At 43.7% G+C, this 25986-nt stretch overlaps 1 protein-coding gene across 18 annotated transcripts in view; it reads right to left on the reverse strand.

The window, feature by feature from the left end:
• Window positions 1–25986, reverse strand: part of PRKAG2 (protein kinase AMP-activated non-catalytic subunit gamma 2) — a 403066-nt gene that overhangs the window by 320546 nt on the left and 56534 nt on the right. Inside the window, exon 1 of one of the 18 annotated variants that reach the window (XM_065586732.1) lies at window positions 3705–3827. The exons of 15 other annotated variants lie outside the window; for them this stretch is intronic. In XM_065586732.1, the coding sequence (XP_065442804.1) occupies window positions 3705–3743 (39 nt within the window). In that variant the 5' untranslated portion in view covers window positions 3744–3827. Of the gene's footprint in view, window positions 1–3561; window positions 3635–3704; window positions 3828–25986 lie in introns of those variants that run through there. 2 more of the 18 variants (XM_065586738.1, XM_065586736.1) reach the window with 2 other exon arrangements.

A 25986-nucleotide genomic window follows, 5' to 3' on the forward strand; every position in this document is an offset into this window, starting at 1 on the left:
AGCTCTTGACAAAATGGTCTATATGTTCGTACAATGGCTAACACAATGGGGCCCTGATATCTGCTGGGACCTCTAGGTGCTGATGTAATACACTATAATAAACAACAACAATAATAATGGAATCATTACACAACATTGCCCCATGGAAACGCAGCAGCCATTCTGCACCAGTAATGCTACTTATCACAGATCTTTTTTACGGAAATTTGAGGAATAATACATCTGTTTGAAACAATAGGGGAATTTAAAATGTAAGAAGCTTAGTTGTTATCCCAGTTGGAATTTGGCCAGGACACCCAGTTAACACCCTGTACTCTCAGATCTTTTCACACACGGGGTCATGGTCTCAGATCTGTGCAAAGGCTGAAACTATTCAAAGAACAGTATCTCTGACAACACTGTGCCTCCTAACACAGTCCCATGGCAATTGCTTAGAGCTGACTCAGATTCCTACTGTACACTGGGATCTGTTCTTTTCTTCAAGAGGTCTTAAAGACGGTGACAGCCCTGGAGCCAACACAAACACGTGACTAAAATATTAATCCATTCATAAAAACTTGTACCTAGAAGAACAATCAGCCAAATGGAGCAAGGTGACAAGTGGGGTTATTCATCATCACTGGAGATATTAATCATCGTACTGGAATCTATGTAACAGGCATGGTTTGGAAATAATTAAATCAAACCTGTTATAATAGTAAGGAAGGGAATCAAATGGAAGGGTCCCAGGGCAGGTTTTCCCCTTGAATGAGGCACCTCAGCAGTCAGCATGGGCGGCACTGGAAGGGACAGTATGTCCTTAGCGGCCTGAAAGGTCGCCAGCCTGGGTGGCACTGCCACACGCTGAGTGCCTCTGCCACTTCCCGGGGTGGCGGGTGGGTCTTCGAGTGGGCTTGACCACTCAGTGGGAGTCGGAGCCTGGCCACTATCCAGAGCTGCCCCGTGCGGGTCTTTGCTCTCCTCCGACTCTCTCCTTCCCTTTACAGGACGTAAAAGAACGTCCCCACTCCCGGCCTTTCGTTGTTTTTTAGCCCGTACTGGGGATGGGGATCGGCACCAGTCTGAGGTCAGTGACAGTGGCATGCTCTGCACCGAGGCCGCAGTGCTAGGAGCAGAGTCCGATCTCATCGGCTCCAAGGCTGGTGCAAGGGCCAACTCCATAAGGAGCACTCGGAGATGAATGTCCCGCTCCTTTTTTGGTCTGCGGTCCAAAGCTCTTACAAATGCAACACTTGTTGCGAACGTGGGTTTCCCCTAAACCAGGGGTCTCAAAGTTCCAGCCCACGGGCTATCTGCGGCCCAAGAATGTCCTCACTGTGGCCCATGGAGGAGAGACGCATGCAGCCATGCTGCCAGCTCTGTCTGCTGCAGGCGCTGCCCCCCGCAGCTCCCATTGGCTGGGGGAAAGGGACAGAGATATCATCACTAGTTGCTGGGCAGAGTTAGCCATGGAGGCAGCATCATTAGTTGCCAGGCAGAGTCAGCCATGGAGGCACTGTCACTTTTTTCCACAATTAATATAAACAAGTCAAAATACTGAACACAACTGTCCGATGCACACCTTGCTGCAACATTGAAGGTTGCAACTGCTCAGTCACTGAGGCCAAACATTAACAAACTGACAGAACTGGAGCGTTGCCAGGTGTCTGGCAAACTCTAAAAACTCTCTGGCAGCCAAAGAATTGTATAAAGTTTTATGACAGTTTTATTATTTCTAAGAAATTAGAAATAAAATATACAAGATAACCATTTTCTTTTCTGAACACGATCTTCAGTGACATTATTGGCCTGCTGGGAGGATCTGAGGACTGGCACTGGCCCTAAGGTAAACTGAGTTTGAGACCCGTCCTCTAAATACTTCAGACAGCTTCTATGGAGATTACTGGCCATGGGTTTCTTACAACAGTCACAAGGTTTGAAGCCCAGGGACCGAGGCATTCCCTGTCCCTAGGCCAAGTCCCGTTTGGGACTGACAAACTATTACTAACTCTAACGCTAAGGGAACTATAAAACTACCAACGTTTTTAACAACTATATATAAAAAGTTCGCAACTAGACACAGTTGAGAGATGTAAGCTTGCCGAGGCAAGGACACGTTCCAGCACTGTCACTGGCAGTAAGAAGGAACTGAGGGAGCGGGAAGCCAGCAGTGCTCCTTATACCGCAGCATATGTGCGCCACTCCAGAAAGCACCAAAGCCAGTCCCCTACGGATACCACTGAGGGGAAAACTTCTAGCACCAGTGCATGTGGCGAGCACACACACCTAAAATGGAATGGACATGAGCAAGCAATCGAAGAACAACTTTGGTCTATCGGATCCTACTAATAATTCTTTAGATCAGAGCCAGTGGCCATAGTTTTCTGTCTGACAGTGAGGTGGTACTGTGACCCACCTGTTCACAGACATCTGCAAGTGGAGAGGCGCTGCTCCCTGCCACTAAAAATCTACAGAAGAACTAAATCAACAATAAAACCAAGACAAAAATAAGCATGACAGACTCCTCCCCTTCTGGGTTTCCTGCCTCCCTGTTGATCAAGTCAGCACCTGGAAAAACAAGGGCTTGGTCCCATGTCAATAGGGTCCATTTCATCTCCTTTTCAGTCATTTCCTCTTCCGATAGATGCTCCTGGTCCTTAACAACCACATTTCAGTCACTTAAGATCTTTCTGATCTCCCCTAGGTGCTCTTAGTTTGTCCAATCTCCACTTTGCAGCGATTCTTGGCTTTTCACCCCATCTGCGGCTGCAGCTGTCTGAAACTGAAATCAATTCTCCAAGGTCAGATATCCTATGTTCTCATGACCTGCCATGTACCTGAAAGCATGGCCTGAATCAGAAGCCAAAAGACGGTAATACATAAGCAAAACATACAAATATTGCCTCCTTTACCCAAATAATTTCAAATACTTGTACACATGCACTCTAGTAACACTCAGGTATTAGACCTCTTTCAATTGTTACATTTTAGGCTGATTCTGGGAGATGACAGGCCTGAGCTTTAGGAGGAAATCAATACCTAAGAGGCCAATTGTTGGGTGTTCACCATTAAGTCTGGTGACATAAAAGAAAAACAGAAGGGAAACATATGCAGCAGAAATCAGAGTTGCCTACAGTGTGAATCATTATTAAGCCAAATTTTAGCAAATCTCAAATTGGAAAAAAACGAGTATCAACAAAATAAGGTTTAAACGAAGGAACTTTCCAACAAATCAGGATTTTTGGTGGTTGTTAAGTAGCAACAGCCACTAACTGGATAGCAGTTGCAGCTTCCCCTATACAAGCAGTTTGAGAAGACAGAGACTGCAGGATGCAGAGACCAGATGGTTTTCAGAAGAAATTAAATACACACACCCCACAAAGCTAATCTCTCTTTTCAAATCACTAAGAAAAGTTATGCAAGGAAAAAACCCACAAAATTGTTTGTGCTAGATAAAAACATTTTGTTCAGCCTTGAAATATCTACTGGAATTAAATGCTCTAAAAAGAGAGCATCAACTCTGCCAGTCGTGCATGCAAAAGAGACAAAACATGACAAAAACAAAATATGCGAGGACCATACCTTTCTCAGACTGTCTTAAGTATGTCTGCTCCCAGCAGAGTCTTGCAGTGCATTCATGCCTCCTTCTAAATGAATACAATCCCCATTCCCTTTATAACAAGTCTCTTACAAAACACAGATGATTCACACAAATTCTGACTTACAGCTCTGAAAAATCCTGCAGCGTGGCTTGAAATGTTCATAGAAGAACAGCATTAAAAACCTCTCCTAAAAGGCAACTGAATTAAAACAGTTCAGGCTCTGCTACTGATTCTGATGCTGCAACAGATGGGGAGCAGGGCTGGGTGTGTTCTTGATTCCCATCACAGCACAACAAGAGGACGGCAGAAACACTAGGTAACCCAGGATAATACAGGCAACAGTTTTATCTGCTGCTGCAGGGTGCGTGCCAAAAATGCTTCAGACACATTAGAAGATTCAATTACAAGAATACAGCAACCTGTCTTATTAACTCTAAAGGGGTTAAGGATGAGCAAATTACACAAATGGGTAAGGAAGTACTGAACAGCCTAGATGTCCAAATGTCATGGGCCACTTAATAAGTTTGGGGGTTCAGGAATTTTTTAATATGTAATTAAAATAACACGCTGGAGACCAGGATCCTGTTTTTGGTAACAGGAAGATTTAAGAAGGAGTCCGGTGGCACTTTAAGGTGCCACTGGATTCCTCGTTGTTTTTGTGGATACAGACTAACATGGCTACCCCTCTGATAGGAAGATTCAAATAACTTAGGTTGCACTACATTCTAATGTTTCAGGGGAGGCAGCGTAATCTAGTGGATAAAGTACAAGACTGGTAGTCATGGGACATGAGTTCTATTGCTAACTCTGTCACTGGTCCACTCTATGAGGATAGGAAAATCACATAACCTCGCAGTGCCTCTATTGCCTCCACTGTAATAAGAGGATAGTGACATTTACTCAATTTTGCAAGTTGCTTTGAAATCCCTGGATGAAGAGCGCTCTATAAATGAAGATAAATATATACGTCAGGTTGAAAATGCAGAGAATGTAATTAAACCCAAAAAATATATGCTGGCAAAACAATGCAAACTCCGAAAGTGGGAGCTGGAAAAAAATAGGAGTTTTGTTAGCACTTTCTTTCTGAATAAGAAGTCCATTGAAAAAAATTTCTTTAGGATAGTTTAAATGTTCAGCTTTGCTCAGCGTCACCTACAATCCCAGAATGGACCCTATTACTAGGAAAAGGGGCACACCGAGAAACTCCAACATCAAGGGAAGGAAATTAAGTTTTCTTTAAGGATTAAAAAACAAACAAAAAACAAACAAAATAAACCATTTGGGGACTGGACTGCCACAGAGCTGGTTGGGCACCTCCTGCCGGTGGCTCACCAGACTAGCATAAGGGGATCCAGACACTGACTTCTCTGGGTCTCACCACGCTGCTGTACTGTTTCCTCCCTTCACCTCTGGCATATTTCCTGGGCACCGACTCTCAATCTGTTACCCCTTCATGAAAATGGAGCCCCACAGCTTAGGCCCCAGAACCAGTGCTAACCCTCAAGATACCCCAGTAGCTTAACCACACCCTCTCCTAGAACTCTACTCCTAGCTGTGAGACTTCTGGTTACCCCTTCAAGGAGCCACGTGGTAAGTGTAGCACATAACACACTGACCCTTTGCACAGAAGTCACTATTGCTCTTTACTTAAGCACAAGAAATACAGAGAACGTACAGATCATATAGAAAACAACAAACATCCTGAATGCAGTGCCCCTCACTCTAGCTCAGTGGTTCTCAACTAGGGGTACGTGTACCCCTGGGGGTACGCAGAGATCTTTCAGGGGACATCAACTCATCTAGATATTTGTCTAGTTTTACAACAGACTACGTATGAAGCACCAGCAAAATCAGTACAAACTAAAACTTCATACAATTACTTTTTTATACTGCTCAATAAATTATACACTGAACGGTAAGTACAATATTTTTAATATTCCGATTGATTTATTTTATAGTTGTATGGTAAAAATGAGAAAGTCAGCAATTTTTCAGCAGTAGTGACACTTTTGTATTTCTATGTCTGATGTTGTAAGCAAGGAGTTTTTAAGTGAGGTGAAACTTGGGGTATGCAAGACAAATCAGACTCCTGTACAGTAGTCTGGAAAGGTTGGGAACCACTGCTCTAGCTCACCCTTTCCTGAGGTGTTCTTGGAGAACCATCTATGCTCAGGTAGGCAGGGTTCCTCCAACTCATCAGACTCCTGCAGCAGTTTCCACCATCTTGAGCTGGTGCAAATGGCCAAAGACCCCGAAGAGATCACTGGGGCTGTCCAGCATCCTTTTATTGCAGTGAGTCACTTGTACACTTTCAGCACTGTTTTGTGCTGAAACACAGGAGTTTCTCCTCTGGCTCATTTACTCCGACTCTGGCCAATCCATTCCCTTCCTCCTGCTCAAACTTCCTGTCGCGCTCTGTGGATGTTCCCCATGTGAGTCCTTTTACAACCTTTTTGGGGGGGGGGGGGTCACCCATCTCTTTGTCCTGCTTTGATAACTCTCTACGGCTCTCCACTTCCCTTCAGAGAGGAGGAGACGGTATCTTCTCCAAGCTCAAGCAAACCTCTTGTCCTAAAAAGCTTTATCCTGAACAGGTGGTCACTGAGTTCTCACAATGCACCATTGTCCCCGGTCTGGCAGGGACATTACAGCACCTTGCCAGCCCATGGCAAACACACACAGAGAGTATTATTCATGACAACAGCAATTTTGATAGCAACAGTTCATAATATCAACCAGAATTCAGAAGTTGTACAGACTGATTTCCCAAATCTCACAGACATCTCAGAATGCAAAGCTTGTCACCTCTATATCACTAAAAGTTGGCTGGTCCGTGATGTGAGTGAAATAAATTTAATGGTCTCAGTCCAGTTTCTACTGAGCAAATGTTCAATGGCAAAAACACCAGCACAACTGGCACCTATGCTGCCAGTCTCAAAGAGGCCAAAGACCAAGGGTGAAATCCTGGCCCCATTGAAGTCAATAGCAAAACTCCTGAGCAGTTCTATGGGGCCAGGATTTCACCATAACTGAGCATGGAGACAGAACTTCCTTTTCGCCATCAGCGTGGTCCCTCCAAATCAGGTTTTAGGCCCGATAGCCAGTCTTTATTGCAGAAAGTTTTACCTAGAAGGTGTTTCTAGGCTTCATGCAGAGCTGGAACTGTTCAGCCGCTCTTCTGCTTCAAAAACGAAGCACACATCTCAGCAAAGATTTTCATTTTTAAAAATCACCCCCTTTTTTAATGCTGGAAGAGCAGCACAAAGTGCCTTAGAGTTTTACTCACACACTGCATTCTGTTATTCCAAATCACTGACTGCCTCTCAAATTCATAGCCTGACTTAGCAGAGTAATTGTACATTTTTTATTTTTTTGTTTTTAGTAAAGGCAAATTAGTTTTATCTCAGACTAGACTGAATGCTACAAAAATATCTATCAAAGTCTAAAACTGCTGCTAACTAATCTTTCAAAAGCTAAATCAATCCATGGGGATAACATCTGGAGCAAAGGCTTTCTGGAGTACAGTACCTCCTCACTTAACGTCCTCCCACTTAACACTGTTTCAAAGTTACGTTGCTGCTCCATTAGGGAACATACTCGTATAAAGTTGTGCAATGCTCCCTTATAACGTTGTTTGGCTGACTTTACAAGTTCCTCTTCTCCGCCTCCCTTCCTCCCTCCCAGCGCTTCCCCCGCTGCCAAACAGCTGTTTGGCAGCGCTTAGGACTTTCTGGGAGGGAGGGAGCGAGCAAGCTGGGAAGCTGCCCCTTTCCCCCCAGCCGGAGAGAAGCGGCACTTTGAAGGGGAAAGTGCCGCTTCTCTCCAGACGCTGGCTGCGAGGCTGCCCGTGCTCGCAGGTCCGCATTCCAAAAGGGGCTTTAGCGCTGCAGGCCAGGGCCCCCTTAGCCCAGGGCCCTGCAGCCCCTAAAGCCCCTGCGTTCCGGGTAGCCCTGCCTGCCGTGGAGGGGGGCTTGCATCGAGGGCCAGAGTGGAGAGCTTGGTAATGCAATGGCTTGGCAGGTTTCCACAGATTTGCTTAAACTAGCCTTGATTATCTTTTCCTATCTCCACCTCCAAAGCAACCACACTTTCCAGCTTGTACCTTTTGTTGTGATTATTTTAAATTCTGCTACAGACACTGATCACCTCTTGTACTACAAATTTAAATATTTATCTGAGTAAGACAGAAAACACACTTAGGGTTGCCAACCCTCCAGGACTGCCCTGAAGTCCCCAGGAATTAAAGATGATGTCATGTGATGAAACCTCTAGGAATATGTCCAACCAAAATTGGCAACTCTAACTGTGGTTATCATGAAAAACACCAGTTTTGGTACAGTGCTCTAGATTATGTCCAAGCAAAATAACTAAGATTAATGAAAAGATATTACCTCACCTACCTTGTCTCTCTCAATATCCTGGGACCAACACAACTACAACAACACTGCAAACAACTATGGAAGATATCAAATTTTGTCATGTAAAACGGAAACTTCACAACATGAAGTCAGACTGAGCAGCGACATCACCTTCTGAGTAAATGCAAGAAACACAATACCATCCCCAGAGGACTCAACATTTATAATCCTTTGACCACTACATCCAATTCCAAATATGCAGAACAGTTTTGCAGAAGGAACTCAGAAAAACTCAGGAACCATCTCCTGCACCATATATACTCCAGAAGAGACCACCTCAAATAAGAAATCATTAAATTCTCCTAACAACCGAAGAAAAGAAAATCAGGAAACTTGCCTGGAGATCACACAGTAAACCCAAAACAACTATTAAAAAAAAAAAAAACCCTGATGAAAGCCATCCAACACAAAAGCAAAAAAAGTGGAACCAACTACAACAATCACCATCACCAACAGATCACCACCCCGGGAGAAATCAAGACATAATGACCCACCACACAGACATTACACATCATGAACCTATCAAAGCTACTTCATTCTGGTAAGGGGTATCTGTATTCTCCAGAGAAATGAATTTTCTTCCCCAACACAGAATTTGATACTATACTAACATGTGGAGAATTAGAAGAATACTTCAGATGACTCTGCCTCAAGGAATTCTTTCATAACCACAACTACAACATCCCCACCAAAAGTCATAAAAAAAAAATCTGACTGGACACCGCCCAGCAGACTAAACCACACGATGGATCATTATATCAATTGTTTCAGGAAAAAAATTGACTGTGAAATCCTCAACAAATATTACATCGATCACAGTGACTGTATCACCGAGAGGATAGCTATACAGTCCCTGAAATCAAACTACCAGATGGTGATCAAACCAGCAGATATAGGGTACACCATTGTAGTCCTTAATCATGAAGACCACATCAACGAGGCCAACAGAAAAATCTCTGACACTAGCTACTATAAAGAACTCAAAGGCAACCACACACCACAATTCACACAGGAGTTTAAAGATACCATTAAATCCTTCCCCAAAACAACTCCAAGAAAAAAAAAAACTCTATAAACTCATCCTCCACAAACTCACCCCTGGGACCATCTACATGTTTGCCAACATACACTAACAAGGGATCCCAGGCAGACCCATCATATCTGGCCACAAAACTCTTACTGAAAGAATATCAGGACTCGCAGAAACCATCCTCAAACCACTCACCACACAAAGAGCCAGCTTCCTCCGAGATACTACCAACTTCCTCCAGAAACTCTGCAACATTAACAACCCTCCCAGAACACAATCCTTGCCACCATGGATGTCACCTCCCAATATACCAACATCCCTCACCATGACAGCATAGCTGTCTGCCTCAAACTCCAAACAAGATAACATACAACACTCAGAAATCCACCCTTACACATTGCCAAACTCCTCTATTTCATCATCTCCCTAATATACCAACCTCTTCATGGGCCATCTCAAGGAAGAATTACTGGAAAAATGCAGCACGAAACCAACAATATCAGAGTTTACCAGACTCCCTCCCACAGCGTCAAGGACTGAGAGTAACCCTACCCAAAAGGGAAGAGAGTAAGAAACCCGCAGGAGTTGAGAGAGGCTGGGGCTCAGAATGAGGAGCAAACCCAGACCCTTCCCCCGCTTCCCTATTCTACCACCTTCCCGGACCACTGGCAGGGCCCTCGGCGCCCTAAGAGCAGGGGCAAGCGGCGGTGTCTTAGCCCCCCAACCAAGAAAAGCGTGGGACCCACCATACCAACATCGACCATTTTGTCACTGCTGGAACCATGAAGGAGCCAGGCTTTGAGCCACAGAATCCACAGGTTGGGATGGAGAGTGCATCTCTTGATCTGCAACAGAAGGTAAGGAGTGATTGGAAGAGTCATCAGTGGACATACTGCCAACTGGGACAGGTAAGGATACATCATCTATCTGGGCCAGGCGGGAGCAACCAGTAGGATGCTTGCTCTTTATTTCAGCTATAGAGGGAATTGGGGAAAGGCGTAAAGAAGACTCTTGTCCCATGGAAGGAGGAGGGCCTCTCCCATGGAGTGTTGTCCAATCCCGGCTCTGGAGCAGTACGGTGGACATTTCTTATTCTGGTAAGTAGCGAATAGGTCTATTATCGGTGTCTCCCATTGTCGGAATATGTGGTGGAGTACCACCAAATCTATCGCCTCCCATTCATGGTCATGTGGGAATTTGTGGTTGAGACGGTCCTCCATTGTGTTGTGTACTCCTGGTAAGTAGGCCGCTGATATTAAGATATTGTGGGAGATACACCAGTGCCATAGTTTTAGTGTATCTACAGACAGGTAATGAGACCTGGCGCCTCCCTGATGGTTTATGTAATAAATGCAGGTCATATTGTCCATCGTGACCCTTGTGTGCATGTCTTTGATCAGTGGGAGGAAGTGAGTGCACGTGTTTTTGACCACTCTGCGTTCGAGCAGGTTAATGTGGAGGCATGTCTTGGCTGGAGACCATTTACCCTGTATTATGCGACCATTGAGATGCGTGCCCCATCCTATGAGGGATACCCATCTCTATTCCTCACCACCAATGTAAGACCGAATAAATGGGATTCTTGTACAGACGTTTACTGGATCCTTCCACCAGTCCAAGGATTGCTCAACCCTGGTGGGCATCGATGGTAGTTTGCTTATGTTGTCTCTGTTTGGCCTGTAAACCGAACCAAACCATGCTTGGAAGCATCTCATGCGTAATCTGGCATGAGCAATAACCGATGTGCCCACACCCATGTGCCCCAGGACCTGAAGGCAATGTTTGGCTGAAATTTGGGGGCTGGACTGTACTCTCTCTATCAACAAGGAGAGACTGAGAAATCTGCGATGTGGGAAGAGTGCTTTCACCTGAATGGAGTCAAGGTTGGCTCCTATGAATTCTAGCCTCTGTACTGGTGGTTAAAGTTAATTTTTGTTCATTGATCTGTAAGCCCAGATTCTGAAACAGGTCCAGTGTGGTCTGAGTGACTCACTGGGCTTCTGTGAAGGACCATGCCCTGAGAAGGCAGTCATCCAGGTAAGGATAAATCATGACGACTTGACAGCGTAAGTGGGCCGCCACTACCGAGAGGACCTTGGAGAATACTCTTGGGGCTGATGAGAGGCCAAAAGGGAGTACTCTGTATTAGTAGTGGTCTTGGCCTAGCATGAACCTGAGGTAACATCTGTGTGGCTCAGTATGATCGAGATGTGAAAATAAGCATCTTGGAGGTTGAGGGCGGAGAACCAGTCTCCTTTTTTCTAACACTGGAATGATCGTAGATAACGTGACCATCTTGAACTTCTGAGGCTTGATAAACTTGTTGAGTGCTCTGAAGTCCAGTATGGGTCTGCAACCCCCTTTTTAATTCAATATCAGGAAGTAATGAAACTAGAAGTGTGGGCAGTGGCTCTATGGCTCCTACGCTGAGGAGGTGGTTTATCTCCTGATGTAGAACGCTCTTGTGAGAAGGGTCACTGAAGAGGGACAGGGAAGGGTGTTTGGGAGGGAGGAGAAATAGATGGAGCTTCCATCTTGGATGATCTCCAACACCCATTTCTTGAAGTTGATCTGTTCCCAGGTTCTGCGGAATAAGGTGAGACGATCTCTGAAGGGATGGGTGAGGTTTTCCAGCATGAAACGGGGAAAGTGTTCTACAGACACCTTGATCAACCCTTCAAAACTGTCTCTGTGAGATGGAGGGCTGAGAGGAAGTTTGCTGAGATACCGATGACTTTTGTCTGCAGAACCTGGACTTCTTCCTCTGAGGGTCTTACGATCTCTGTGGATATTGAGATGGATACTGGGATGAGTATTGAGATGAGCATTGTGAGTGAGGCTTGAATGCTAGCTGAGGGTTATACTTTCTTTTGTATCCAGGTGTACAAGAACATAAGAATGGCCATATTGGGTCAGATCAAGGGTCCATCTAGACCAGTACCCTGTCTTCCAAAAGTGGCCAATGCCAGGTGCCCCAGAGGGAATGAACAGAACAGGTAATGATCAAGTGATCCATCCCCTGTTGCCCACCCCTGCCCATCCTGGCTAATAGCCATTGATGGACCTATCCTCCATGAATTTATCTAAACAAGACACAAAAAATAAGCCAGATCCCACACAGAAGGTTCCTGGGTTTGACCTTCCACAGTCATCTTGGTCAACTCTGAACTGAATCCGAACCAACCATGGCAGATGCGGACATCTATTGCACAAATGGAAAATCAAGGACTCCCCAGTGTGTGAATGTGTTTCCTCACAACAGACCATTGAACATATCACTACCTACTGCCCAATTTATAAATATGAAGGAGGCATTATTGCAATAAATTCTGCTACTCCTGATGTAGCTATTTCACTCAATCAACTTCAGGTGAAATTGTAGTTGCTGCTCTACACCAGCCATACAAAAGACGACGACGACGACTCCAAATTCTGCTGAAAGAACCAGGAGTCTGACGCACAACAAATGCCCCAGATTCAAAGGCACTGCGTACTTCTTCAGGGAGATTTAACATATGAAGAATGTAGATTGGTATCCACCTGGCATAGTTGGGCCGGTCTGCAGTAAAAGAACATGGCAGCCTGGTATACTGTGTGTGAATGTAGGTGAAGTTTCCAATCCTCCTCTCACTCTGCACAGACATTTAGAAGCAGTATCTGCATAACCCGGAGAAAACAATCCCAGAAGTTGAATGTAGAAGGCTTGGCATACCCCCTTATCTGACATTCCTCCAGTAGCGGTAGCATATGCTGAGTCACAGCATCGTCTCTTTAACAACATGTTGAAAGGACTCAGTATCTTCAGATTCAAACACCTTTTGAGCGTCAGCCAACATTTGCCAGACAAACCCTGGAACTACAGGAGTCCCTCTTCCTTGCTCACACCATTGAACAAATGAATAAAGTTCCAGAGCACTCAGGGCCTCAAATGCTAGAAGTAAGGCACATAGAGCATGATTGAATTGCTAACTAGCAATCATTTGACCTGCAGTACACACTGCAAATCCATCAGAATCAACGAGAAGGTCTCGCAATCCTGTTTTTCCCCAAAATTTCCCAATACATGCAGTAAAGCAGCACGGGGCGTGAAAACCAATCAGAAAAATCACATTGGTATTAAGTTCATTTGGGAGAGTCCATGTCACTTGCTGAGCAACAGCCTTCAGCTGCTGATCCATGATCTGAATGGCATGCTGCTGTCATTTCCTTACATTTCAGCATTGTGATATAGATTGTGGCCATGTGGGGGGGAGGAATAGCTCAGTGGTTTGAGCATTGGCCTGCTAACCCAGCGTTGTGAGTTCAATCCTTGAGGGGGCCACTTAGGGATCTGGGGCAAAATCAGTACTTGGTCCTGCTAGTGAAGGCAGGGGGCTGGACTCAATGACCTTTCAAGGTCCCTTCCAGTTCTAGGAGAGAGGATATCTCCATTCTTTCTTTCATGTCAGCTGGTTTGGCATCCACAATAGGTATATATGAAACTACTGTGTAGGTGCTCTTTGTTGCAAGCTTGCAAGACGCTGTGGGGGAGGTGGGCGTTATCAAGGTCTTGATGGATAGGAAAACATCTGTTTTCTCGGATTCGCTGAGCTTTGTGGAATGTCACAGCAGTTTGGCGTATCAGTGGGGGAGTGATGTTAGACAGAACAGGTAGCCATGGCTTTGGAGTCGACTTAAGGGTTCCCGTGATACACCGCATCACTATATTCAGCTGGGTATCCACAAGGGATCCTGAGGGATCGAAGAGTGGCCTTCGAATCTTTTAACCTCTGGAGGGAGGCATCAGTCTTTTCAGCAAATAATTTTGTTCCCTCAAAGGGGAGGTCCTCCACCATCATTTGAACCTCCTTGGGGAAGCTGGAGAGATGAAGCCCGTCTCATCACAATGGCAGTCAAAATAGAATGTACTGTCCTGTCAGCTGCATCAAGTGCAAACTAGAGAGACTTTGTGCCATCAGCTGGCCATCGTGAACCAAGGTTTTAAATTGGTCCTTGTGAGAATCGGGGAGCTGTTCAATAAAAGAAATAAGCTTCACATGGTTCATATTTAGGAGTAGGCCTTCCTGCTAAACAGGTCCAGGCACTGCATTTCCTGTTCCAGTCATAAGAGTTGGATTTAAAGTGGTGTTGGTGGCCTTTGCAGTTAACTGCGTCCATAATAATTGAACTGGGAGGCGGGTGTGAGAACAGGAATTCCGTGTCCTTTGCTCGTACATAATATTTCTCGTTCGCTCTCTTACAAGTTGGTGGGACAGACACGGGGGTCTGCCATATCACCTTGGCGGGGTCCAGCAGACCTTATTAATAGGGAGGGTGACCTTGGAGGAGATAGAGGATGTCCACCAGCTTGTGGTGCGACTCAGACACCTCTTGTAAAAGTATTTGGAGTGTCTCTGCCACCCTCTGTGCCAAGTCCTCAAACAGTTTAAAGTCATCCACCACAGATGGCGGAGGGAGCATCACCATCTCGTCTGGTGACGATGACGAGAAGTGTGCTGGAGGAGTGACTTCCTCCTCAACTTCAGCCTCTGGTTCCTTGCCTGTTCGGGGGGTTCAGAGGCCCTCGAGGCAGAGGCTGAAGGAGAGTACTTCCTTGGCTGTTGGTAGGCCACACTGGCAGTGATGGAGGCCTGCTGCCTTTGGGCCTGCCAGAGGTCCCAGTGTGGCCATTATGATGGGAAGGGGCCTGATGGTTGGTACCATGGTTGCCCAACCAGGGAGGCTGTGGGTCAGAGGGGCGGTATGCCTGGGGTCCATAGTGAAACTGGGCTCCTTACGGCAGTGAGAAGAGTATTGGGAAGCTAGGTCCTCTTGCTCACTTTCTGATTCCAACAACGAAAAGAGCAGTGCATGGCAGGAGCTTGTCGATGAGCCAAGGGCTCTAGGTGAACTCAGTACCAAGGCCCCAGTACTGAGCAGAGGAGAGTCTGATGTGTCAGACAGCAAAAGATCCGTTGCACACTGGAAATCTGTCAGTGAGGAGGTCGTTGGTACTGGGGAGGCTGTCTGCGCTGAGAGGCTTGTACCGACAGTGTCGGAGATGCGGACCTGATAGCAGGGTCTGTCAGTGCCTGGCGTATTGTCAGCAGTACCGGCGTTGATGACCATACTGATGAAGCCTTCCCTGGGACAGGTCTTTTATGTTTCTCATGTCCCTGCGATACCAATGCTTCTTTGCCTGCACCTATTGGGTCTTTAGGCATTCCGACTTGCCCTGTCGGTTCTGTACTGCGCGTGCCTTGGGTACCAGATCTAGATGGCATTGGTGCCATCAGTACCGATGATACTGACCGAGCCAGGGATTGTTTTTGGCTTGATCAGGGCTTGGGATGGGGACCCATAGATCTTTTCTTAGAGGCCTTATGTGAATGTCTCGCAGGCGTCTCTCGGAGATCACCTCCCTTTGAAGTAGAGGGCTGTGGTGAGGGCTCCTGCTCCTCTAGAGGTTGAAGCATTGACTCCATGAATAGAAGTTTGAGCCTTATTTCTCTGTCCTTCCTGGATCTGGGCTTAAGCTGCTGACACAAGCCACACTTCAGTAGAATATGTTTCTCTCCCAGGCAGCAAACACACTGCGAGTGTCCATCAGTCACTGGGAGAGATTCTTTACAAATGAGGCATTTTTTGAAGCCCAGGGAGCCGAGCATACTCTTTTCCAGGGGGGTGCCCCACCACAGGGGATCAACAGAAGACAAAGTCCTTTTCTTCTTATTTTTTTTAGGCAATGGCCAAAATAAAATGTAAATGAAGCAAAGAAAGAAAAAGGGGCTTCAAAATAAGCTAAAATTAGTGAATTTAAGAGAGTTAACGATCCGCAAGTGAACAGCCCTGACTCTGTCTCTAGCCAAAGGTGGCTGAGAAGGAACTGATGAGGGATTGACCACACATGCTGGCTAGCCTCATGGCAGGCGGGCAGCAGCACATGCACAGGCAGGACAAGACTGCTACCAAACTTCTCCGATCAGCAGCACAGGGACACATACACACCAACAGTGGAGATCCCATACGGACATTACTCGAAGAAGAATGTCACCTTTTTCCAAATTAATTTCACCCTAAACAGGGATGAAAAGTCAAACACCATGACGTTTTTTGTGAGAAGAGGAAAACCAAAATGGAATTTTTCATTTTCCTAGTTGCCAACCTGGAAGGTTCTTGTCAACTTAATTGTCTGCCTGCTTCTCCAGCTTGTGGAGCTCAGAAGGGGGAGGGGTGAGAGGCTGAACATCCTGGCTTTCCACCTGTCCTGCCATGGAGTTGGGGGAAAGGTGGGAGAAAGAGAAATTCACAACAGCCTTCTAGGTGGGCAGCCATCATTTCTTTTTCCTGATGGAAAAGTAAACAAAAAAAATTTCCCACAGAAAATTTCAATTGTGTAAAAAGGACTTTTTCCATCTGGATGATTTTCCGATAGAAAATTTCCAATCAGCTCTACTGAGCACCCATTCCGGGAGAGCAGGTAGATCCTACTCCCGTAATGAAAGAGGCACTCCCAAATGGAAGGATTGCAGAGTGAGACTGAGGGGAAATGTGTATGCATGTGGATGACTTAAAGGCCTCGGGTTTAATTATGAGTGCAATAAAATGGCGATTAGCAGCCAGGAAAGGCTTTTGCCCCACTCTGGGCCTTTTTTTCCCATCTTGCTTGAAGAACTGAGTCTGGGCTAAACAATTTAAAGAAAAACCCAATCATGCTATGAAATTTTTTCTTTTAATCCAAAAAAAAAAAAAAAATGGTTTGAGTCTCACAGTCTGATCTGGTACAAACTATGGGAATTCCTGCATGTCCCAATTCTAACATGAAAACATGCCTTCTTCTCCCCCACTCCTTCTTACTTTAAAAATATGAAGCAAGAGAAACAGATTGCACGAGTACATCCCAAGTATACAGAATAGTTAATGGTTTAGTCACCATTTTAAGATTACTTATTGAAAACACTTCTGAATTTGGTCAGCTTCTAACATCTATAAAAAGTAATTTAACAACTCCCCATTTCTTTCTCCCTCCCAAGATGATTATGGATAAGACTTTATAGTTCTTACCATCACTTAATAGCTCACATTTATACAGTACCTCTCATGCCATAAGGTTCCCAAACACTTTTCAAAACTACAGGCCAGGTTTTCAAAGCCATACTCATGCAGTTATTTATTAATTATAGGCATATGTTTGTGCACACCTATCTAATGCTTGATATGTGTTCAAATATTTGTGTATGCATTTTACTAGTTAGGCACCTAGTGAATATGTGATCATGCAAATATCTGATTTCTGAACATAAGGTAGGCATGTATATATACATACATATATGCAATTGCACAAGCCTAGATATGAAACATTCTGTGCATGCATAGGATCAAGTTAAGTGCAGCAACTTCTATGGTGCAGCAGAGAATAAGTGCACAATATGCTGTACAACTGTGTGTGGCTAAGGAAGGCTTTTTAATAGAAGAAACTGTCCAGATCACTCCATTAAATGTTACTTACAAATGTATTATGTGCATAAATTCCTAAGAGGGAGTGAGAAGGTGGATCCAAAATTCCAGCTTTGCCAGGCCTTTGTTAAGCAGTAATTTTTGCAGGCCTCCAAAAATAGTTTTATATAAACCTTATCCAGTCACCTGCTAAATTATAATCTATAAAATCACTTACATTGAATTATAAAATTTATTCATCACAATCACTGCTAATAAAAATAAATAACTAAAAGATCAATTTTAGTGTTTTTTTAATTCTGTTTAAATTGTTAAATCTTCATAGATACATTTTATTAATCATTCCTGATATTATAATCCAAGTCTTAAAAAGAATAAGGGATTTATATTCTAAAATTCTTATCTATTCAGACTGACTAGATAATTTTCTAATTATGAAGGGAAGTAATACAGTGAAATAAATAATCATTAAAATCTTCTATTATGAATGGGTAAAATAATTATTTATAGCCCAAAAGATCAAAAACTTTGAGGACGCAGATTCATAACCAGTCTAATGACCCAATTCTGCAAAGACTTACATGAATAGTCCCATTGAGGTTAATGAGCAGAGTTACACAGATGTTTGCAAGATCAGGGCCTAATTCCTCACACTCAATGTTTTAAAATTCTCTTCCCTATCAGTCTAATAAGATTCATTCACATTTTTCCAAAACACTCTATTTCCTCCCCTTTTTGGTCTAGGTATAAATTCTAATCCTATAAATTTAAAATTAGAAGTAGAGTTATTTTTAATGATTTCCCAAAGGAGAAGTGAAATGACTTCTTATTACAATCATAGAATATCAAGGTTGGAAGGGACCTCAGGAGGTCATCTAGTCCAACCCCCTGCTCAAAGCAGAACCCATCCCCAGACAGATTTTTGGCCCCAGATCCCTAAATGGCCCCCTCAAGGATTGAACTCACAACCCTGGGTTTAGCAGGCCAATGCTCAAACCACTGAGCTAGCCCTCCCTCCTTGATTATGCTCTTATTTATGGTCTGTAGTGCTCACATTTAAAAATCCAACTGTTTAACTAATATGTATATATAGCAGAAATCACATGAGCACGCAGATCTGCGTTAAGATCTGGCCCCTTCACTTTAAGTTAACAGGGTTTTTAATCTGCTATTATTAAACTTCACCATTTATAATTTACTACTCACTCACGACTAGTCATAATCCATGGAAAAGCAGTGGAAGATAATTCTGTCAATCATTAGGCTCATTTACAGGCATCTTCCTGAAATTTATTTCATTGCTTCACAGGCTACTGTAGTTGCTAAAATCCCAGCAAGAACATTCTGGTTGACTCCATTAGACTGCAGTTACCCAAGATTCATTACTAAACTAAAACGTGATATGCAGTTGGAAAAGGTAACAGGTGCTGCTAGAACATAACTGTTGAGAGCAGCTATAGTTAGGATGAACACATGTCCCATTTTTATAGGTACAGTCCTGTTTTTTGGGACTTTTTCCTTATATAAGTACCTATCACCCACCACCCCCATCCCGTTTTTTCACAGTTGCTATCTGGTCACCCTAGCTATAGCCCCAGAGAAAAAGTGGGGTGGAAGAGGATGGGTTTATCATTCTGAGCTAATATCTATCATCACTTCTAAATGGGCATGTAATTATGCTTCAAAAATAAATGTGACTGCAATCAGAATACTGTTATCTATACCATGAAAATTATGACATCATATTTCAAGACCACAATTAAGGAATCTAATAGGTTCTTCCTCGAATACCCGCCACTATCCCATTTCCCTACCTCAAAATATCTTAGTTATAGGTGTCTGTTTTAATTGCAGTGCTATAATATCCAACGGAATAACATCTTTCAGTAAAACGTGCTGGACAGTAAAGAATTCACACTGCAAATAAAAACAGTCTGAAGTATTTTGTTTTACCTCTAGGTGGTAGGCTAGCTTCCAAACAGGAACAGATCCCATGAACAACTGATTACCAGCGTTTGGAGGCTGTACACAGAAACCTTGGGCAATGCTCAGCAATTTATAGTATACTCTTTAGAACTTCATAATACTTCTTTTCGTTCTCCAACTTCTATTAGTCTAAGGAAACTTTACAAGCTGACTGGACTCCATCAGTTAGAGCAGAAGCCTGGGAGTCAGGATACCTGGGTTCTAATCCCAAACTCTACTAATGACTTCTTGTGTGACTTTGGGCAAAACCATTTAAACACTGTGCCTCAATTTCCCAGTTCCCTGCTTCTAACAGGCTTATCAACAAGCATAACTTTTCCATACCAAACCGTGCAGTCACCTCTAGGGTAGAATGCAGCAGCTGTATAACAGAGCACAGCAACAACAGCTTAGGACAGAAAGTGAAGACACCAACATTTATTTGTTTTTACTTATGCTAAAAAGGGAACCAACAAGAAGGGTATCAGAGGGGTAGCCGTGTTAGTCTGGATCTGTAAAAAGCAACAGAGAGTCCTGTGGCACCTTTAAGACTAACAAATGTATTGGAGCATAAGCTTTCGTGGGTGAATGCTCACTTCGTTGGATGTAAGAAGGACAAGAAGGGTGTCATTCATCACTCTGACCACCCTTAGTATGCTGGATACTGTTCTCCGATCTTTCATCCATGTTTTTGTCTTTTTAGACTGTAAACTCTCAGAAAGAGACTGTGTTTTCTATAGGATTATACACTAAGTACCAAGCACATTTTGAGTACTACTGCAAAATAAATAATGCAGTATCCAACTAAAATTAAAGGAAGAATTTTAGGTAGGCAGAATACAAAGACCCAAGCTGGAATTTGGCTAAGACACCAAAAGCAAGCCTTGATAATAGTATCATGTGATATTTAATAATCACTAGCGATCAAGGGGCTGTACAAATTGCCCCACAATCTCCTGACCCCTTAATAGAGCTTACTCCCTCTGGATATTTACGGAACATCTCTGTCAGGGATGACTTATCCCTGGAGCTCATAAAAATATTTCTGATGAAATAACTTTATGCCTTTGGAATGCACCAAGTGTCAGGTATTTGGGTGGGGAAACCCAAAGAAGTATCTCCCCTCGAAGGTTCAACATATCCCTGGAACTTACCCTATCCCCATTTCAAAAACACAAGTTGAACTCTCTGCTATGCTATCAACATACCCGGTATACTTTTCAGCAACAGAGAATAAACATTTCCAGCAAAGTGCAGCTTAATGTATCTGTTTCCCCAGTGCTGCTGCCTCTTGCTGAGAAAAAGCATTTTTGCTTAAATTTGAAAACAAATGAATAAATGCCCTTCAGCCTTCCTCTCTGCAAGCACCTGGGATAATGGAAATCATCATATGCAAAGAGAGCCTATTTCTTTGGGAACCCCCGTTGAACTATTGTTAGCACATCAGTGGATATGACAAACTAGTGAGATCTGAGTGAAGTGGTACACCGTTTCATAACATTATTCTTTGGATGATTTATTCTTTAGGTTGGAACCTGATTATAGTCTCTTAGGGTTGTCAACACAGAGCAGAGAAATAAAATATTAGCATTATAGCACTCAGGTTTGACCATAATTATCAGTGCACTGAAATGTTATGAACCTGCACTATTTTGGGGGAGAGAAAGAGACAGACAACATTAAATTGAACCCATCAACAAAACCTTGCAATGCTCTTTAGAAGTTAGAGTGTGGTGCCACATTTTTAAAGTAATGATGACATCTAAGTAGCATTAGTTTTAGAGCTATTTTGGTTTGCTTTTACTCTTAGGAGGCAAGAGGCAATCTACGCCCATAAATTCTTCATTTTCAGCCTTTATTTGTCTATATTCTTTTTCAGCTGTTAACTCTCAGAGTCTAGAATACTTCACAGAAGGAAGAGACATTGAACTAGGACTGCTGCTCTCATGCTTTAAGTTACTGAAGTGCATAAGTACTTAGCTGATTCTGGGCCACAATTAATAACTATCCTCCCTCCCTGCAATACTGAGGAATTCATTAACTCTCCCATCTAAGTACAGCCCCAGTCCCGCTTGTGCAATCTGAAAATAGCATAGTACAAGGCAATATGGCCGCTGGCTAAAGAGTGCTGTGTGTTGGCATATATCTGCTTGCATTTTTTGCAATGGCATTACCAAGCCGCTCCCAAGTCCTCCAAGTGTAGAATTTCCCTCACCAAGGGCCCAATCCAACAACCATGGACATCAATGGAACTTCAATTGGCACCGGATCGGGCCCAAAGCCTGGTCCCAAATGAAAGCCAGCCCAGCGAGGGTTCTGACAATCTCCACAGCCCTTATTTGTCTGCCTACAGTCACTTAGGCTGTGATCTCATAAGCCAGGGCTGATCTAGGCAACTATTTGAATAGGAGATCGTCAAGGAGAACAAATCACAAGTGCCATTGCTGATTCAGTAGGTGGCGCTCTTCCTGCTGAGTCACTTTCTGGCCTCACCTTTCTTTTAACAGAAACAGGCTCGCTGCCATGGTTTGAGCTACTACTCCCAATCAGAGGAGGAGAGCCATATTCCTTCACAGAACGTGTATGGGAGCATTGAGAGAAGAGAAGGTAATTCAGTTTACAAATCTATTCAGTCCCTGGCCTCTCTACCAAGACTGCCAGTCTTAACTCTTGTGGTGGTTGCTGTCACATGGACACTTGTTGACTGGAAACTGGACTGAGACCAGCAACTCATTTCACATCAAATAAAAAACAGCCATGTGACATAGCGGTTCAGAGACATATGCTCAAGTCACACAAATCAAGGCAGGTGAACAGCGACATCCTCAATGGCCACTAGATACTTTAAACACAGATCTTTAAAAAGTTCAAATTGTTGTTCTAGGAATCAAAACACCCGTTCAGCTTTTTTCTTGAGACGTAACAAACAGCAATCTACCGCTCAATTTAGTTTTCACGGCAGGCTAATCATTTTTCTCACAAAAGGACGGAGTTGGCAGGACAATTGAGAGCAGACGACACTGAACATGCCTATTAGAATTCAAAGCATCCAATGCTGTGTTTTGCTTTCTTTTCTCAGCTTTAATTGAATCACTAAGGGCTTGATCCTGTGTGAAGTACTGAGCTCCTTCAACACCAGAACACTCTCAGAGATCTCAATACCTTGAAAGACCAGTTCCTAAATGATAAATTGAATATGATGCTCCAGTGCAGCTACAATGCTCTAAATTCTATACATCTGAACATCCTAAAATGTTCATTAGGGTTTGGATTTTCTGAACACTTCAAGGAGCTCAGAGCATAAGTGTGACTAAAAGACTTTCCACGGGACTTGTGCTTCCAACTCCTTTGGGTGTTTTTCAAAATCTCATCCTAATTCAATTCATAATATTTAATAAAATACTGCTGTGCATACATAAGCAATATACATTCCATTCCTTGGTGGCATTTACCATGACCAATATAGACACCACGGTCTTCTCAAGTGCTTGTTTTCTCAAGCGCTACACACGGAGACACGGTCAAACAAGCTATTTTGGAAGGACAATTGCAAGGTGAGATTTCTTTCTGAAATCAGGCCATAGTTCATTCAGCCTACCTTGATTTTTCTGCCTACCAGATGCACCACCTGAAGCACCAAGAGGCACTACAATTAACTGCAAATCCCTTTTCAGTTTGTGAAGGCCTGGGAAGGGGTCAGAACCACAGCTAAAAACTTCAGGTGGGAGATAAGCACCGAATTGCTTCACAGTATCCTAAACTTCGACAATTTCAGTTGAAACTTCAACACAACAGTAGACAAGGCAGGCTCAAGATAAAATTAAATTCATAAAATAATAAAATTCTTACTTTCGTTTTCTGCTAATTCAGTCAGATGTGTGTTTTGAAGATCAATTTAAATAGGACCTTATTCCTTTTCAAGAAAGAAAAACACAAACCAACTAGACAACTCCTTTCCTCCTTCCAGGAAATGAGAAAGAATCTGTCAATCCCATCCACTTTTCTATATCTCAAGCCTCATTACTGGGTGTTGGGGATCAGCATGACATTGACAATCTGCTAATACCAAATAATACCAGTATTTTCCAGTGTTTATATGTTGGCTTTTATGCTAAAGGATCCCAAAAGTGCTTTGCAAGGTGTATTTATTTATACAGGAGTCCATTCCCTAGCCACAGAAGTGTAGCTGGCTCTGATGTGAAACATGACAACTGTTTTTATACAATGGTCAGCAAAGGTGCAGTAACTCTCCTATAAACACACTTCCAGTAGCACGTCCCATTACCAATAAACTCCTATGAATTGGTGCCACATCCCTACGGAAAAACCCTGAAGTAATCCTTACTTCCTTCTCATTAACTTGTGGCCTACCATTTCCATCCATCATCCCCCAAAAACCTGCATTGCCACCGACCTAGTTAAATCATAGCCTCTATTCATCTGTATTCTACTTACCTGTGCATAATGTCCAGATGCCACTAAACAGATGTGCTATCTCCATAGTGGGAATTAACAAGGTAGAAAGAAAATATGCAGCCTCATTATAACAACCTTATCATATAAGAGAGAAGTGTCAGAGACTCCATGAAGTCCACCAGGGACTTGGTTACTGTTAACGATTTTACACGGAAGGTGCTCAGTACTACAGTGAAGAGTAGCAGTATAAAAATTAATGAAAGAGAAAGAAAAAGCTTTCTGGCTTATTATGCGCTTCAGTGAATGTTTCAAAAAGAAAGCAAGGAAGACAAATTATTTTAGTATTTAAGGTAACTGTACAAGTCATCCGTTTACAGTGGACAGCTGATTTCAGAGGAACACAGAGAGTGTTGCATCCCAACTTGGTCTATTAATTCTTCCGATCCGGATGCTGTCATTTTGGCAACCAACCAGCCTCCCAGTTTAAAATACATTTTAAAAACCCCGCTCCTCTCACTGCTGTTGCAGCTGCTCACTTCGGGTCTGATTTTCCATGGTGCTGAGTACTCACAACTCCCACTGAAATCACTGATAGCTGACAGTATTCAGGTCCTCTGAAAATCAGAGCTCTTGTCAAGAGGTCAAAGAACGATAACTTAGTCCTACAGAGATGAAGAGTAAGAAATCAATTTTCATCCTCTATGAATTCAGATGCAGATGATCAATACCAATGGCTCATCTACTCCCTCTAGAATTTTAAAAGTGAGATCCTGGGGAAAAGGCCAGGATGTGGAATAGGATCCTGAACATCCTCAATGCAGGAGATGCATTGGAAAGTCTAGCAGGTCTTTTTCATCTCTAGCTTCTATAAATATACTAAGGTTACAGTGAAGTCCCTGAAAGCTGAAGATGAGGTCTCTTATTAAAGGTGGAACTGGTAACAATGTCTACAGTTAAGGTTCCCTGACCCTACCCTATCCTGAGACCCTGTTTTCAATTGCTCAGAACTTTGCCAGGCTTTAACCATTCAGGCTGAAGCTTTCCACGCTCGTTGTTTGTCTTCGGCTGAATTTTATTTATTTAAATTTCAGCTAAAATAGTTAAGCCACTTCCAAGAACAAAATTAGAGAAAAATACATTGTTTTGCCCATGTTTAAAAAAAAAAAAATCTTACAACCATTTCATTGAGAAGCCCTAAAGCCTCCATACTTTGAAGCAAGTGCTTGAAATTTGGCAGAAGCATCGCTCTGGTGTGAGGGATATGCCTTTTATCATCCCTTTGAAAATTCACCCAAATATAGCCACAGTTCACACATGCTCAGTGGACGCTTGTTACAGTTTGGCAGCTGAATTCTCCAAAGATTTCTTTCTCCATAAAGCATGCTCTACCCCAGGGCTTCAGGTTCTGAGCAGAAGATTCCCTGCAATTGCACCTTCCAGCTGCCAGAGGCCACTGTGGTGCCAAGCACAGGAACTAAGTTCAGAAAGCCTATTTCTCCTTTACTCTCAATGCTTTCCCTGCTAGTGCCCAGCTAGAGAGAAAGAGGAGGGTGCAGCCTGACTGGAATGCAGAGGGATGAGAAATAGGGAGTATTGCAGAAGCCAGAGAGTGGAAAGGAGCAGAGGGGGAGAGGAGGCAGAAGCCAGAGAATGGGGACAAGCAGAAGGGGCAGGACCCAAGGGTCAGCTGGGGGGAGGGCAGGCAGTGGGGGTGGGGTGGACAGAATAGAGAAAGAAGAAGGGGGCAGAAGGCAAGAGATGTGTGGGTAATAGGAGCAGAGGGGAGAGGAGCTGGAGGGTGGGGGGGGGGAAGATGGATAAAAGAAAGGAAAGCAGGACAGGATCATGAGCTGGGGAGGGTGAAGAGACGGGCTGGAGACACAGAAGCAAAGAGGTCTATAACCACAACCACTAGGGCACTCTCCTCTCCAGAATCTGGAGTTGAACTCTGGAGTCTGAGGGAAACATGGGTGCCTTTGAAGGCAGTGTTGCCAGAGATGAGGCCCAGTGCCAGGGAAGCTGCTGATCGAGGTGCCCCCAGTATCAGAAGGGACATCCGTGTCAACATTATCGCCGGTGCTAACAAGTGTGTGCCATGCTAGTTTTGGCAGCATCAAGCAAAACCTTCATTGGCTCCTGG

Source organism: Chrysemys picta, chromosome 2 (genome assembly GCF_011386835.1).
Source record: "Chrysemys picta bellii isolate R12L10 chromosome 2, ASM1138683v2, whole genome shotgun sequence".
Classification (NCBI taxonomy): Eukaryota; Metazoa; Chordata; order Testudines; family Emydidae; genus Chrysemys; species Chrysemys picta.